General features: G+C 43.2%; 1 protein-coding gene across 1 annotated transcript; it reads right to left on the bottom strand.

Moving 5' to 3' along the window:
* Positions 1–733: 733 nt before the first annotated feature.
* nxf1a (nuclear RNA export factor 1a) lies at positions 734–16273 on the bottom strand. The gene is made up of 21 exons (XM_083652137.1): positions 16067–16273; positions 15296–15512; positions 14854–15025; positions 14676–14759; positions 14155–14259; positions 13649–13729; positions 13332–13401; positions 11944–12032; positions 11161–11268; positions 10373–10482; positions 7346–7382; positions 5705–5773; positions 4652–4707; positions 4195–4302; positions 2703–2761; positions 2466–2581; positions 2330–2372; positions 2136–2208; positions 1305–1487; positions 1132–1192; positions 734–1025 (listed from the first exon to the last, which is right to left on the bottom strand). The coding sequence occupies exons 1-21, from the start codon at positions 16080–16082 to the stop codon at positions 987–989; spliced, it is 1896 nt and encodes a 631-aa protein (XP_083508263.1). The 5' UTR covers positions 16083–16273; the 3' UTR covers positions 734–986.
* Positions 16274–17178: the final 905 nt, after the last annotated feature.

Genomic DNA, 17178 nt, shown 5'->3' with positions numbered 1-17178 from the left:
TGACTCCGCCTTAAGCCATCTAGCCTTTATATATATCTATGGTCAAAACCTCCTCGGTCTCAACCATTGGTCTCAACCAATCAAATTAAATAAAAAAATAAATCACATAAATAATAAATAAAAGTTTTCGAAACATAAACCATCCTAAAGTTCTATTCTAAAAATATGAGAAAACTATTAAAACCGTAGTTATGTAACGTTACCGTGTATAACATTAACTGATTTATGATTTCTGTCAGTGATCTGATCACCTGGCTCTAACATTGTTCTACCAACACACACAAATATACAGCCAGCTTAATTAGAAATTCCCAATCAAACACCATGAAGCCTGTTGCCTCTTGCCTGGCTGTCACTGAGAATAATGTTCTTATTTGACTTGCCATGTTAAATTAAGGTAAAATGCAAATGTGATGATCATGATGAATAGACCCTTTTCACTGGGCCATTTTGTGTCAAAAAGGCAGGGTTAACACCATGGGTAAACACAGTTGCAAGCAAAACACTGAGGGTTTCCAACTTCCATGATTTGAAGTTTGAAACCCTCAGTGTTTTGCTTGCACCTGTTTACCATGCCTTTTCGACACAAAATGGCCCCCATGAAAAGCATCTATTGTATGGAGATACTGTATCATACTGTAGCAGTATCATCACAACTGACAATGTCCCTACTGTATGTGGCTTAAATGATATGGATACATTGAAGAATGAAAAAATTATTTATTGTTAAACACAAACTAAATCAAGTTGAACACAAGTGAGGCCATTGTCTATTTTGACTTTATTCCTATGAAATCAGGTACATTATACAAATGACTAAAAACTAAGGGTACAGTCAGTAACAACCAAAATGTTATAACATCAGCTTTAATAAAACAAGGCAAGGGAAGAAAATGGATAAAACAAAAAAATCCATATAAATAAAATTACAGTTCACTGAAAATCAATGATTATTTTCTATTTCACAGAAGGTCTCCTTTATTTATTCATTTTGTGAACGCAACTTCGGGGATCTTGCCTTCCGTCTGCAAAAAGAGAAAAGAGGACAAAGCAATTTTACTTACTGAAACAATTATCAAATCCCTATGGGGATATCATAGCACTGCAGGAAAGTGAAATGCCTCATGTTACCTTCAACGCGGAGAAGATTTGTCCAGCTCTGGTGAAGTCCCACTCATTGTCCTGGAGACACCTGTGACAGAGAACACAGAACATGTGTGAATACTACTGTATATTACAGCACCAACCGTGGCCAATATGCACTGACATACTGCATTAATGTACATATTCACAAACAGGCTTACTTTTGGGACCACTCCAGGTTCATGCCAGACATCTGGGAGAAGGCTGAGAGCATCTCCTGCTGCGGTGCGGTGAGCGTGGGCACCGGGCTGGAGGATGGGGTCGGGGCGGGGGCCACAAAGGCTCGGCGGATCTCTTCCGTTGTAGCCATCCGGATGAAAATATGGTCGTTCACTATGCACAAACTGTGGCATAAGGGGCAGAGGGTAAATAACCACATTTTTTAAATGTATTTGCGTTAAAAAAACAAAATCCACTTCCACTTCCTGGTTTACAGGCCCAATTTCCATTTGGACACCCATTTTTCTTTACTCTCTAAGTGAAATAAACCAAAACAAAGCAGTCAAAACCAGCCTATTTCTGGGCAGAAAAAGAAAGAAACAAAGGACAACAGAAAATTAATTGTTGTTGGGATATTTGTGTTTAATTAAGTCGATATGATGGAGAAACACAAACAAAAACATGTTTTGTGTATTGACCCTGTTCTGTATTAATCTAAGAGTGGACATGCAGTGCAAAGAATCATTGCATGATGAAAAATTATAGGACCTCTGATAACTAAGGCATTTTTTACTTACTTTTTAGGTGTAGCCAATTTATTATAGACATTTTCAGACTTTCTAATGACCAACAAACACCCATTAATGCAGGGACCTCATTCCACACAGGGTGCAAAGCAAGACCAGACAAGGATGTTTGCCAATATTCAGTTCATTTTCTTCATGACTCACAACTCTTGTTACTAATGTAACATTTCAAAGAGGCATTTACACAGGGGAAATATAATAGACTACAAGCAGTTGCTATAAACCAATGGGAGCTCATACACTTACCCAGAATTCCCAGCAGGGACTGTGATGAAGACTCGCGAGAAGGCCATAGTGGAGTCCCGTGATTTACCATCCACTGCGACAGAAAATCACACGGGACACAAATCAGCCACACAACAATCAACACATGTACACTTACAGTTGTTGAGAATCACACACATTTGAATATGAATATATACAATTTAATGAAAACCAACCTTCTTTGAAGAGTCCGCTCACTGTGAATGACAGTAGTGTATTCTGGAATTGGAAAAGAGCACAAAGCAGAATTAATAGAGAGAAAAATGTGTTGGCAGTGGTACTCCGTGACAACAGGATCTACCCTGCACCCACCGTGTAGGTGTTTACATCAACGGTGAAGGAGGCCGTGTCATGCTGCGTTTTGGGGAGCTCGTTGAGAAAAGCAACCACGTTGAGTCGCGTGTGTTTCAGTAGGCGAAACCGGATCGCTGTAGGGAGCAAGTTTCAGAGAGGGAAACATCAGACGCCATTTGTAAATACACATCGCAAACAATTAGTCTGAACAATTCGGAACCCATGATAGGTCAGCAGCTAGACAGGTAAACTCACTGGAGTCTTTGATCCGCTTCAGGTTGCGCGTGTCTTTGAAGTACTCTCCCAGACCGCTCCTAAGGAGGAAAACAAGAGGAGATGGACAGATGAGACAGCTGGGACTCAAATAGGGGAGGGGTCAGGGAGAAAAGCAGAAAATGCACAAAGAAAGCAAGGCATCTTCACAATGCAAATAAATTACAAAGGAAACACAGGAGAAAATGAAAATTACATTCTTGCATTATGTTCATGTGGTGCTGTTGTTTTGAGCTGTAGTCAACCAAAGAAAACCTTTGTCGAGTGAAATTCGACCTACTCCTCAACCATTCGATTATAAAGGATTATAAATTATGAATAAACATAAAAAGCTATTTAAAGAATATTAATCTTTTTGAGCTGACCAGCATGCGCCTGCCCATATTCGGCTGCAATGCGCAAGGAACAGCTGTTGCAACGCATGTGAGATGGTTATGGTTATGTAGCACTGTGGCATGGCTAATGGTCAGAAAGAAGGAGAGTGAGGAAGTCATTCCTTTTGCTAGCTCAGGCGAGCCCAGATTTATTCCAGTAACATCTTATAACAGTCTAACGTGAATGGAGTTGAAGGTGCTCCCGAGGACAGCCAGGATCACTGACTAGTTTGTTATTCTCATAAGGAACGTAACGTTATCAGCTCAGGAGAAAAACTGCAATACCACACGTTCTTCTCGCTGATGACGGTGTGGTGAAACATGTCCGTTGTTTGTGCTCGATAGCTGACCCATTTGTTACTTTCGTCACTCCGCTGTTTGGTCTCATTCGGCGTGGATAGCATGCTAAATGCGGTAGCCTGGTAATCACTTCTGCTTACTGGTAATGTTAATCCCATGTCAGAAAAAGTCTCCAGATTTGTCATCGTTAGTCTCTTCTGAGAAAGATTGTCTCCAGGAGGGTCTGAAAAGTTGTCTCGAGTTGGATGCAAGCAAGTATTGTGAGGCAGCCAGTGTTGTGACTGAGCGTCCAAGCTAACACAGCAGCGGGGAGGAGCTGACTGACTGGACCGTGAGGACAGCTGAGGATTATTATACATTTTTTAATATTCTTTTAATATTTTATATTATATTATATATATTTATACGATGTTACCGGTAACAACGGTGTTGTCACGTGTTTACTACCCGGTGTGAAAATGACCACACCGTGGCATCCCTATGTCCGACCAATACAATGACAATTTGCTCAGACTGGAGTGTATATCAAGTCAACCAACCAACCAGAAGTTGTCAGCCCTACTGTTGTTACCAAGGAGGTATATTTTCAGTGCTGTTTGTCTGTGTGATTGTCAGCAGTATTATGGAAAAACAACTGGGCTGATTTTCATGAAGCTTCGTGGAAGGATGTTGCATGGGCCGAGGAAGAACCCATTACATTTTGGAGCGGATTCCAATCCGACTCAAAGAATGAATAATAGCAGAAACCTTGGTGGAAGTCTGCACTCCCCGACTGCCCTTCTAGTTGTGTGTGTTCTCACCTTGAGGGGTTCTGTGTGGAGTAGGGTGTCATGAGCGATAAGGAAGCTCCATCATGGTAGGCATCCAGAAGAGGCTGTCTGTCCCCTGAGTCGTAGATGCTGTAATACCTGCAACGCAGCCATATGTATCATGACTTTATACTGCTGTTTATTCCTGCATCAAGATGATCAAGTCTCCACATCATTCTTTCATTCAACATCCTTTTTTTCTAGAACTGTATGTATAAGCAGTACTGATAAAGCTGCCACTAGTGAGATGGTTGCAGGTTCACCCAAGACCAGTATTCCCCTATGGTGTTTGTTTGGTAACATTAAGCACACTGTATTGGTATGATGCAAGGTAACCTAGACTGAACACAACAACACACTCAATTCTTGACCAACATGTGGAGTTGCTACCAATCTTCTGGTCAAACAACAGTATGTGAATCCTTCCATTTAAAAGGCTGAAACTCACTGTTGTAAGAAGCGAAGGATGTGAGTCTTGATGTCATCGGAGCCAAAACAGCTGCCCTGGATCATCCAAAAGAGAAAGATTTGTCAGGAATGTAAAGGAGACAACAAGCCAGAGGTGAGAGATACTTCTCTTCATAGACTTTCAGCCCAAGGAGGAAAATGCAGCTTTAGCCCACATCACTGAATGATATACTGACAGCAGTGTTACAGTCCAGTCCCACTTGACTCAAGTCCTGGACACATTTTCAGGATTGGTGACTTGACTTGGACTTGAGCACTGATGACTCGGACTTGGACTCGAGCATTCAGACTTGGAAGTTGGAGACGAGGACTTGGACTTATTTATTTTGACAGACTTTTGTTTGTTTTTTAATAGGCCCTAATCATTTTGTATAAGAGATTGATAGCTATATTAATACTGTTGATATACTCTTATGACATCACTGATGAATGACATCACTGATGTCATCACAACTTCGCATCTTATGACATCACTGATGACATCATCAGTGATTTATGACATCACTGATCATCAGTGATGTCACTATGACATCATCAGTGGGACCACAATTGAAACAAAGAAACAGAGAACAGAGCCCACATTGCCCCTTTTATAGATAGATGGATACAGAGGCATCGGTATTTCATAAGCAGTTAAAAGTTCCATGTAGGGGCTTTAATTGTTACATGTATGGACAAGTAGGGTCGCTATAAATGGGAGCCTCTGAGGCTATCTCCTTGCTGTGACTATTTACACAGTCTGACGGCAAGCCCCCTATCACCACCCATCCACTACCCAGGCCTGGAGCCCCTCTCTCGGGCACCAGACACCCAGGCAAGCCCCCTATCACCACCCATCCACTACCCAGGCTAGGAGCACCTCTCCCGGGCACCAGAGACCCAGGCAGGTCCCCCTCGGCAGTTTCATGCGGCGTCGCTATGACGACCGGTTGTGGGTGATGGGCACATTGAGGGGGTACTATTTGCGGTGGAAAACCAACAGGTAATACCAAAAGCAAGTAGAGCAGAGTAGAGGCAAAAACTAAGGAGTTACCTTGCAGGGGGGGATGGCGGTGGGTGAATCCACGTCAAAGCCTATGGGGGGCGGGAGGTCTTGGCCATCCTAAAAACAAGCAAAACAAAACACAGCATGTGAGGGCAGACACAAGAGAACGTGGTGCTGGAGGAGATCCAATCTGCCACCCTCCATTCAATTCAACTCCTTTATGGACATAACTCCATCAGAAATACTGCAGATGTAGTTTACAAAATGTCTTTTTTCAAAAGCCAGTCAACTATATATATTGACATGATTAAAGCTGCATTCAGCGATGTTTTTGTCTTCAAATAAGTGTTAAATGGCTCTATATTCTGACAGCAATCACTGAAATAGAGTGTTTGGTCAGTGACTTGAAACCCCCAACCCCTCACTGTCCTCTATCTCTCTCCTGTAGTCCTGCAGGTTGCGGAGATACGTCCGCCCTGCCTGCAGGATTACAGGAGAGAGATAGAGGACAGTGGGGGGTTGGGGGTTTCAAGTCACTGACCAAACACTCTATTTCAGTGATTGCTGTCAGAATATAGTCATCGAACACTTATTTGAACACAAACGTATCGCTGAATGCAGCTTTAAGTATTCTGTTTGACAGACAATACAATGCATAATCAATATAAAAATAACACAACAATGCTAGAACATAAAGTTACACAAACCATAAAAAGCAAGTAAAGAGATAGAAGGCGGCCTTGTAACCATTGTTTGTTTGTTTGTGTGTGTGTGTGTGTGTTAGGGATGGGCATTTTAAATACAAATTTAAATATTCGAGAGTACTCTCCTATTATGAACGAGTAACCGGGTAATCGCTCAGGGGGGCGTCCATGTTGGAATTATGTTCACATATACCGTTTGCATCTGAAACACAGCCATGCTGCCTGTATAGCCAGATCCACATGACGAGGCGTGCGTAGATCTACCATTTTGAAAGGGGTGGGGGGAGGGGCGATACCTTAGACCTGGACTTACTTAGGGTTAGGCCTGAACTTACTTGGGGTTAGGGTTAGACCTGAACTTACTTGGGGTTAGGCTTAGACCTGGACTTACTTAGGGTTAGGCCTGAACTTACTTGGGGTTAGGGTTAGACCTGGACTTACTTAGGGTTAGGCCTGAACTTACTTGGGGTTAGGGTTAGACCTGGACTTACTTAGGGTTAGGCCTGGACTTACTTAGGGTTAGGCCTGAACTTACTTGGGGTTAGGGTTAGACCTGGACTTACTTAGGGTTAGGCCTGAACTTACTTGGGGTTAGGGTTAGACCTGGACTTACTTAGGGTTAGGCCTGAACTTACTTGGGGTTAGGGTTAGACCTGGACTTACTTAGGGTTAGGCCTGAACTTACTTGGGGTTAGGGTTAGACCTGGACTTACTTAGGGTTAGACCTGAACTTACTTGGGGTTAGGGTTAGACCTGGACTTACTTAGGGTTAGGCCTGAACTTACTTGGGGTTAGGGTTAGACCTGGACTTACTTAGGGTTAGGCCTGAACTTACTTGGGGTTAGGGTTAGACCTGGACTTACTTAGGGTTAGGCCTGAACTTACTTGGGGTTAGGGTTAGACCTGGACTTACTTAGGATTAGGCCTGAACTTACTTGGGGTTAGGGTTAGACCTGGACTTACTTGGGGTTAGACCTGGACTTACCAGTTTGAGGAGCCGGGGGAACCTTTGCCGCACAGCACTGGTACGGGAACAAAAAGCACGATGGGTCATGTTATCATCACAAAGTGACTCAGGCAAAACATGCTCACCTAAGCAGATAGCGGCATTCTCAGTCACACCTGCTGACTCACTTCCTGTCATATTGCCGCATGTATGTCCATGTGTGTGATGTAAAGCTGCAACGTTGTGCAGAATGTTTGGGACAGTACAGGTCCCCATAGTGTATGTTGGACAGTACAGTCCCCACAGTGTATGTTGGACAGTACAGTCCCCACAGTGTATGTTGGACAGTACAGTCCCCACAGTGTATGTTGGACAGTACAGTCCCCACAGTGTATGTTGGACAGTACAGTCCCCACAGTGTATGTTGGACAGTACAGTCCCCACAGTGTATGTGTTTAAGTACATGGGGGGAAAATGGAGTGGATCTAGAACCAGTGTCACTATGGAATTTCATTTCATTTTCTGTGATACAAGTAAATCCACTAATGGACTAGCGTACACACTCAGTTCCTCCATCCAGTCTCATGCTGTCCCCTTTAACACTTCTCCCACCCCAAAGTGTACTTACCAGGAGGTATACTCACCCTCTCTCCCCCAATACGGAGATATACACAGATCTCTGACACGGGGAAGCGACACACACACACGTTTACCAGGAGCACATGCATACAGAGAACCACCATTCACAAGACTGAGCTGGAAACCAGCAAAGACAACTGTTTTGATTTAGTAAAATTAAAAAAAGTTATGTTATCGGTGGGAGAGAGGTGGTTACCGCCAGTCTTGTGTTACCGTCCCCCACAAAGTCTGGCCAAGATGGTGGAGAACAGATGAGTCTAGGTCACCGAAATAAACAAAACAGGGTCTGGGTAACACAAAACAAAAAAATACATTCTCACGCACGCAGACATCTGACTAGCGCATTTGGCGTAACATTCAGGAGAGGTGACAATTGCTATGAATCGTGAGGAAGAAATGTGAGTGATTTCGCCTGGTGTCTGACCCCCACGGCTATCGGGACAGGAAGGAAACGTCTGAGAACAAAGCAGAACAAAAAAAAGGACAGCTGGCCTCAGTGTGAGCTGGACCCAGCCATCCCACAGCGAGCTCATCCCATAGGCTTCCCCACTGCACAAACATAAGCGTGTGTGGTCAAGTTATCTCGCTACCACCACCACCATCTTCTTCCTGTTAGTCTTCCTGCACAAGCGCTGACTGCACCCAGTGGACTGTCTGGGGAGTTCATGTCCTAGTTTAATTTGGACCCAATCGTCTGACTACAGAGGCACTGGGAGATTATCAGGCATTTGCCCTACGTGATTGTTCCATACCCTGGTCTGTTTGCTTAGTTGGTGTGTAACAATATTTCATATTTCAACTTGGTCACGGCCTTCATCAGATTCGGAGAGGTAGTATTATGATATTTTGCTCTTTGAATTATTTCAGGCAAAACTGAACCTGATCAATTCCCAGTAGAGAACATCTCCCTCAGGAGTGAGGGTATCTGGCAAACTCTCTCCACTGTATCCATCGAGAGAGCCGCAGAGGCCACTTTTAGGCCAAGGAGAACCAACTGAGTGGAAGAGAGACAGACTGATCTTTCTCTTTGGCTCATCGTCGCTCATTTCGTCTGAGAACGAGCCGTGTCCCCCCTCCGCCTCGGCCCAACGGCTTCTCCTGTGTTGTCGTCCCGTCTTCTCGTCACTTCCTCAGTGAGTCAGCGCTCACGGTGACTAGGTCGAGTAATCGTGACTGTGCCTGCCTTAGGTTGTCCCGAGGTTTCAAGGTGGGATCTTACCCGTCATGGGCTATCCAGCCTGCCATACTCGCCTGTTGCAGGATGCCGATTGGGCAAGGATGCCATGAGGGGAGGGGAAACAATCGTTGGCTGTCACCAGTGGCTTTACTTTGTTTGGCCCTTGTTTGGCACTTTTATCATTTGTCAACAGAACAAGTGTGGGTTGCCTTCTCTCCAATAATCAGCTTACTCTACTATACAGTACTGCACACAAGGCTGTTGTACATTAGACAAGGCTGTTGTACATTAATGTTGTCCAATGTAGTTTGTGTTGATTTGTGTTAGAGGACCGGTACACTGCATGCCCTCTGTGCCTTCAGAAATGTCTTGTCAGGGCTCTGCATCATCAGCGCTGCGATGGCGTTTCATTGCAGTTTTATGGGAGGACTAGCTAGGACGGCAGCAGGGAGGGGAGTGCTGGGAACAGCTTCACTGAGAACCTTAAAGCAGCCAAAAGCTTGAAAAGATGCCCCACAGAGAAAATGAAGAACCCACAGAGACAAGATGGCCGTCCGACCCGTGGAGAGTTGAAGAGAGCTGAAAGGAAGACTGGGCTGTGGAACCGCACTGTGGACAGTTGTCCTCTTAGCAACAATTGGAAGGAAGAAATGTTTAGTTTGCAGTGTGAAAAGGACATTTAAATGCAAAGCGGGAGGAAATGCACAAGTATACAACAAAGGCGTCTGCGTCTGGCGAATTAACCTTTGAATGTAATAACCCATTCACTCTCTCTCTCTCACACACACACACACACACACACACACACACGTACATACAAATATGTTGGGGGATAAGAGACTGTTAGTTTGTGAATGTCAACGGCTTCATCTTGATCCTGAAAGTTCGTCCTTGACTCCTGTGAAAATGGCTTCCAGTTATTGTATGGGCAACACACACACACACAGGCTTGCTTACTGTTTATGTGGCAACTTTTGTAGCACACTGCTGCCTATTACTGGACTCAAACACCCAGAGGCACGTGGCCCCACACACACACACACACACACACACACACACGTGGCCACACACACACGTGGCCACACACACACACACACTACAAATCCAAATTAGCTTCTTGCTAGATTTGATGCACCAATCTCTTTGTTTACTGCAAATGATTCATGTATGTGCACACTAGCCTTTATAAACTAAATCAATTCAAATTCACACACACTGCTCAGCCCACTCCCCCCCAATCGCTAACGGACCTAATGTAGGAGGCCTGGTCCTTGAACAGGTCACACAGAGGGTTCCTGACCAGCCACAGCTCCACCAGCTTCAGGCCTTTCACCTTGTCCAGCTCCCGGTCGTTCTTCAGCTAGAAGACAACAGACAGAAACCAAAGAAGTTGGTGAGAAGAAATGAAGAGAAGAGAAACAACTTAAAAAGTGTGGTGCAGGTAAAAAGAAATCTGAATTTAAGTTGCATTTTTGGCTCCAGATTAGTACGAAAATACTCCCCAAAAAAAAAATTTTTACAGGCCCCCAGCGCAGAAATATGGAGAAAAGGGTGGCATTCTAAATGGCCGTTCAACATCTGTGACATCACTTGTTGCTGGATGTTCTGCACACAGGGATGCAAAGTCATGGCCAATAAAAAAGGTGACAGATACCAGGGCAGTAACATCACGCCGAAATGCTCCTATTTTGGAATGAAAAAGTCGACTGTCACCTAAAGGTGACTAGTCTGCATCTATGTGACATCACATGTGTACAGTTCCATTTCAGGAACAGTGCTCCCTGGTGTTTACAAAAACAAGTCATACATGCAGCTACTGTATGTAGGATTTAAAAAATACCCCCCAATCCCATTGCTATATAGCCCCCCCACACACACACACACAAATGCAATTAATGCACTATGCTCTTCAAGCGAGAGATGGAGTTAAAATCAATCAACCACACATTTGACATGAACATGGCTGTAAAAGCTGAGGGGCAGAAGTGGTGCCTGCCTGCTCAATCTCTATAAGGATTGAACAGTGGGTCAGTCTCACCTCGTTGTGGGACAGGTTGAGGGTCTTCAGGTTGGGTGCCTTGCTGATCAATTCAGCCAGTTCGTCCAATCTCTGAATACGATTGTTGCTCATGTTCAAGCACACCAGCTAATAAGAGTCCGAAAAGAAGGAGAAGAATGGAATAAGCTAAGCAGATTCTGATCGACCCACCGCGCAAACAGATGCATACTTAATTCAAATTTGGTTAGTTCAATAACACTAGTAACATGTTGACTGACACATCATGTGTTGGTTTCTTCCAGCAAATAAGATCTTAAGATTCATTGTAGAGCCCGATCGATACTGGATTTTTGAGGCTGATGCCGATACCAATATTAGGGAGTAAAAAAAATCCGATATCGATATATCGACCGATATTCTTATATTATATATACACATTATATTACACAATTTTCTCCAATGATCCCTCAAATATCAAACACTTGACAAAGATATGAGTTGAGATATGTAATGTAGGCAAGATATTTTACAGCTTATCAATTAACTTTATGGTCCAAAATGACATCAATGCAATGAAACAGTAAACTGAAAAAACGGAATTTAATAATTATAAATAACTAGAAATAGAAAAACACAAATAGAATATAAAATATAACTTGAGTTCAGAAAAAAGATCAAATATACACAACATGCTGTCTATAACTTGAAAAATACAAAATAAAAAAAATATCGGCAATGTCGGCCATTACGATATATCGGTTATCAGCCAATATCGGTGGACCAATATATCGGTCGGGCTCTAATTAATTGTACAGACATTACCTCTGGAATGTTTTCTTCAATTATCTTGACCACAGCCTCCATGCTTGACTTCCTATTAAGGATGACTTCAACGTTCTGGGACACCAGGTCTGTGACACAAAACAGAATTCAAGTTCCGATTCCAACTCAATTCTCGCAATCAAGATATAAAACTAGAACGACCGCACCGCGGTTATATGCCTCCGCCAACATCCATGTCTGTCCAGACGTGAGCCAAATGTGCCTGGCTATTGGGAATGGGAATTAAGATATTTTTTTTACTGAAAAATATGTATATAAAAAATAAATATGTAAATGTAAAAAATATGTATATGTAAATATGTATATATAATAAATGGCATAAGGACCAAATCTACAAACATATGACAAAACAGGCATAGCTGACAGCAGTTTCTCAGACATTATCTACCAATGAAGTTAGCTAATTGTTAAACGTCCTCACCCCGAACAAAGCATGTCCGTCTATTATCTCATGTTTATAATGAGCTCAATCTTATTGGCTAACATCCCCTCTACTGCAGGTTATGGTAAAACATACTAACAGCATGTTTGTATAGTTTAGTTTCCGCTTTAGCAAAGAATGGTGAAATTGCAATTTCATTCAGCAGTTGGCAGTCAATTTTAGGTAATTACTTAATACTGTATATTAACTCAATGTTGCCATTGCCAAAAGCAAAGTAGCAAGCACCACTGATGTGATTCATTGATCTGTATTGTTTACTTGATGTAATGTGTTACTGTATGTCCTGTTTTTTAAGACCAAGGACCATGTTGGAAATAAGTGCCCACACTTTTACATGTTTATCCCTTGGATTTTGTTGTCTTTTATATCCATAATAAAATCAATCAATCAAAAACCTGTCTGTACCTCAATAGTACACATATCCTACCCAGCTAAGGGTGGTTGTAATAGACAGACAACCTGGGCTATGAATTAAGATTTATTAAGATTCATTTATAAGTAATCATTTGATTCTCACCAACTTTATAGGTAAAGCTAGTCTCTTAAAACAGACGTGTTGGCTCCTGCAATTAGAAAATGCTCCTGCCTACCCGTCTGTACTTCACAGAGGAGAAAGTTGGTCAAAACGGAAGTAAGGCGGGACATCCGCTCATTTCTCCAATCACCTGTCTCAGTTTTGTTTACATGTGTCATGATTGGTCAAATACCATCAAACTTCCTCCGGTCTGAAGCGTTTTTTCTTTTTCTTTTTTTAGAAGATGACAACTTCCTCTGGCCAAATTTTAACAGGTTGAAGTACAGACCGTCTCTGGAGCATCCGAAGATTGTGGCAGAGATAGACTGGCTTGAGAGACTAGGTAAAACTGAGGCAAAGTATTGACATCCTGAAATATCAGTCAGGCCCTGTTACATAGTGGCTACTTACCCGAGTCTGTTCGGAGGTTGTTCAAGTCAAGTGCTTGCTGGGAGCCGTCAAAACGCTTTGCCATACATTGCTGTGAAAGACCAAAAGAAATGGCTATTATAACAGACCTCATCTGGGCAGCACACACTTGCCAAAAGTAACGGCGGAATGGATGGGCAGAAATTACAAAGAGAATATTGCAGTCAGAAATGTCTCCATTATCATCAAAACCCTACAACTGCTATTCATTTCCAAAGCCCCTTTCTCCGTCTGTCACACCTAGGTGTGCTGTTCGCCCCTGCCTCTAGGTGTGCTGTCCACCCTTGCCTCTGGCTCACCTTCAGGTGCTCCAAGTGCTCTGGCTTCAGGTCAGAGAGGAGGAAGTTGGGAGGACCGCTGCTGTTGACGTGTACTTCCACCTTTGGCAGGGAGATTAGTGAGTCAGCCAGTCATCAGCTTCATTGAAACCAGAGTGCAAATCTATCAAAGAGGAGCTATAACATACATATATGTTTGGAGTTTTTGATTAAGTGTGATTATCTGTGCTATAGAGTAGGCATCGTTGTGAATGGTTGAAACTTTCCCCATTAAAAAAAACACTTATTTAACCATGCAATAGAATCAGAAAGACTAAATAGTAGTAGGCTACTGTTGTGGGTCAGACTGCAAATAACCAACACATAAGCAGATGCATGTAAACATCTTATTTGCTGATAGGCTGATGGCAGTCAGCATTAAGGCTCTTGAGTACCACCAGATGGAGCCTCACGGACCACCAGTGGTCCCCGGACCACAGTTTGGGAATCACTGAGGACAACAGACTGTGGTATAGACAGTCAATTACCTTATAACCATCTGGGTCTGTGATCTTGTGGGAACATTTGTGCAGAGCAGTGGCAGCATTGTCGTCATCTATATAAAAATGGACCCGGTGACCCTCGGTATGAAACTGGATAGATGAGAGAGAGCCATAAAAATTAAAAATTAAACAATGAGTATGCATGTCCAAGTAGTAATCAATAGGCATCTCAATACGTGATCAAGGATGCGATAAAATATAATTGTTTTTATTACATTTCCCATAAAAAGTGTTCTAGGTAAGAAAGTGGGCTAAACTAAAGGTATGGCCGTCTAAAACAGTAAACCTTTCATATACAGTAAGTTTCTGTAATATCACATGATAATAGTGCTAATACCACTGGAACGACCTACAGACGAATAGGGCGCAGCAACAGGCTTTGTAGACATTTAACCTCTGGTTTGCCACTTTTAATAAAGTTTAATATCTTGGTTCTGAGGGCTTCCACTTTGTGTTATTTATATTTGACATTTTTTTATGTAAATACAGGAGTGCTTGAAACTCACCTGCACAGGTGCGTAGGGTACTGAGCAGATGTTCTGGAGAGCGGGCACTAACCATTTCTTGTCATATTTCCTTCCATGTGGTATCTGTCAAACAGCAAAGACGACAATGTATATTATCTCCAAGAGATATAAAGGACGACGACACGTATGGGTGAACTAACTTTAATTGAATACTAACCGTTACTTTGTACCATCCTGATCGGCTTTTCCCTCCTCCAACACCACTGTTCCCTCCTCCTCGGTCTCCTGGTCTATAGCCACCTCCTCTCCCACCTCCTCCCCCTCTGCCTCCTCGTCTGTCTCTGTCAAACCGCGCATCTCCTCTCCGATAGGGCCTTCCGTAGGGGTTGCTGAGGAGAAGACAAGGCTGTTAAAGACTTTTATTGACAATACTCACAGATATCTTTTGGACTGAAATACTCACAGCTATCTTTTGGATGACATTCTGAACAACACCATTCTATAACTTCTTAAAGAATATTGACTGGTGGGTGTGCTAGTAGAGAACAGTCTGTCGCACTCAATGGACCGACACATCTGATCAACAGTGCTGAACTACCAACAATGTCCTAAACACATACATTTTCATAAACCAACATCGGCCAGGCAGCCACACTCACAATCTGCGCTGGGAGTTGCCGTCCTGAGAGCTGCTGTCGCTCATAGTTACATCCCCGTCATTTTCCTCAAGCCTGGATCGTGGTCCGGGACCCCCTAAGTTCCCTGGGTGGCCTCCCCGCTGTCGGTCCCTGCGGGATTCGTTGTACGACCGACCCCTGTGGGACCCCCTGCGATTACGGCTGCGGAACTGCGGGCCGGCGGCTCTATCATCATGCTCTGAGAGAGGGAGCATGAGAAGTCGGTCAACATTTATGTATATCAACTTGGCACTGACTTAGAACAAAAACGTAATTTTCCTTTTCTTTCTTTATTTTCTCAATTCAATAAGACATATTTAGACACTGCTGTCACATAGTTTATGTTTACAGGATAGCTACTGTAGTTTTCTCTTGTGTCCATCTTTCAGAGAGAGTGAGAAGAAAGAGACCTTCACCCACTGACTTTAACAAGATCTCTAAACTTGTTACGTTACAGTGGTCAAAATGTGCTCCAACAATCTACAATTATCAGGGAATGTGTGGTCTGGAGTTGATAATCCGCTCTCTGGTATCATAACTAGCATGACTGGGTAAAGGGTAACGTTTAGTAAAAAGCTAACGTTACTCCCTGGAATGATGGAATCTCGGGGGAGCCCAAGGTATCATAGTTTTACCTTCTGGAAGCATGTAACCATTGCTTCTGACCTCTCTTCTCACGGAAAACTCCCCATTGTCTAAAGAAAACGGAACAATATGTAATCAAGGTGAAGCTTGTGTAACAGGGTATCTTACCGTAGTAGTCCGCCATATTCCTGCCTGGGAACAGCGGTGAGTTCGAAAACAACCCTGGATGAAAAAGATTTACAAGGCCAAAACTGTCCGTTTTACGATACACCAAAGCGAGGACGTGCCAGATACTTCAGCATCGCACAACCTTAGCGGTCAACATAAAGGTAACTGTACGAGATTAAACTGAGTGCTCTTTACTTCTGGTTAGCTTCCCCCCGTTAGCAGTAAAATACTGCGTCACGTGCTGCCTGCCGCCAGGACACCGGAACCACAGGCTCCACTTCCGGGAGCAACAACAAAATAAACCTAACCATGATGTTAACCCGGGTCTATTTTTCGGGTGATGGATGGGCTCGCAGATTTATAACATGGAGGACAAATGTTTCCCTCAAATTCACCCTAAAATCTATCACTAAATTCATAAATGATCAAAGGCCCAGGGTAAAAGGTATACCAATCAATCGCATGGGGTTATGCCGAATTCTGAATCCCGAATCCCCACCTCGTTATAACCACATTGTAATGATTTCTACAGCAAAGTAACCTACCCTTTAAAAAGTTATATAAGTCTGTGGGTGTTCAAGAATGATGATCTGATCTATAGTTGTGAACGTTATTTTTGCCATATTTTTACTTATCGGGTTAGAAGTGAGGTCGAGGGTGGGGTGACCTCCTGAGGTGATCTGGCCAGATCAGAGGAGTCTGTCCTGCCATTGTACTATCAATGGTCCTGGCTCATGAAGGCCGACTTTAGTGCTTAAAATCCGGGTAGAGGTCACCAGAGGGATGCAAATCTTGGCACCTGCCAAGTTTGCATCCCCTTGTTTTTAAGTCAAAACAGCCTTAATGGTGGGGATACAATTCTCACTGCGGATGCACAACAGGTGGGACAATTAGCAACAGGCCGAGGAGGAGCCTGTATAGTTTCAACATTCAAGATTGTTTTTATTGTCACTCCGTAGTACAAGTATCACGCGTGAAATTCTTGTGCTGTAGACTCCGTTTACAACATAGTGCAAAATAACAGGGCATATAGGTGCAGGAAATCAAGAGAAACAACAAGCAATAAGTCACAGATAGTGACATATGCCGCCTTCTACATAATGGCGGCTATG

Source organism: Poromitra crassiceps (assembly GCF_964638095.1).
Source record: "Poromitra crassiceps genome assembly, chromosome: 15".
NCBI classification, from domain to species: Eukaryota; Metazoa; Chordata; class Actinopteri; order Beryciformes; family Melamphaidae; genus Poromitra; species Poromitra crassiceps.
The sequence above is the reverse complement of the archived record's forward strand: the minus strand, read 5'-3'. Positions and strand labels throughout refer to the sequence as shown.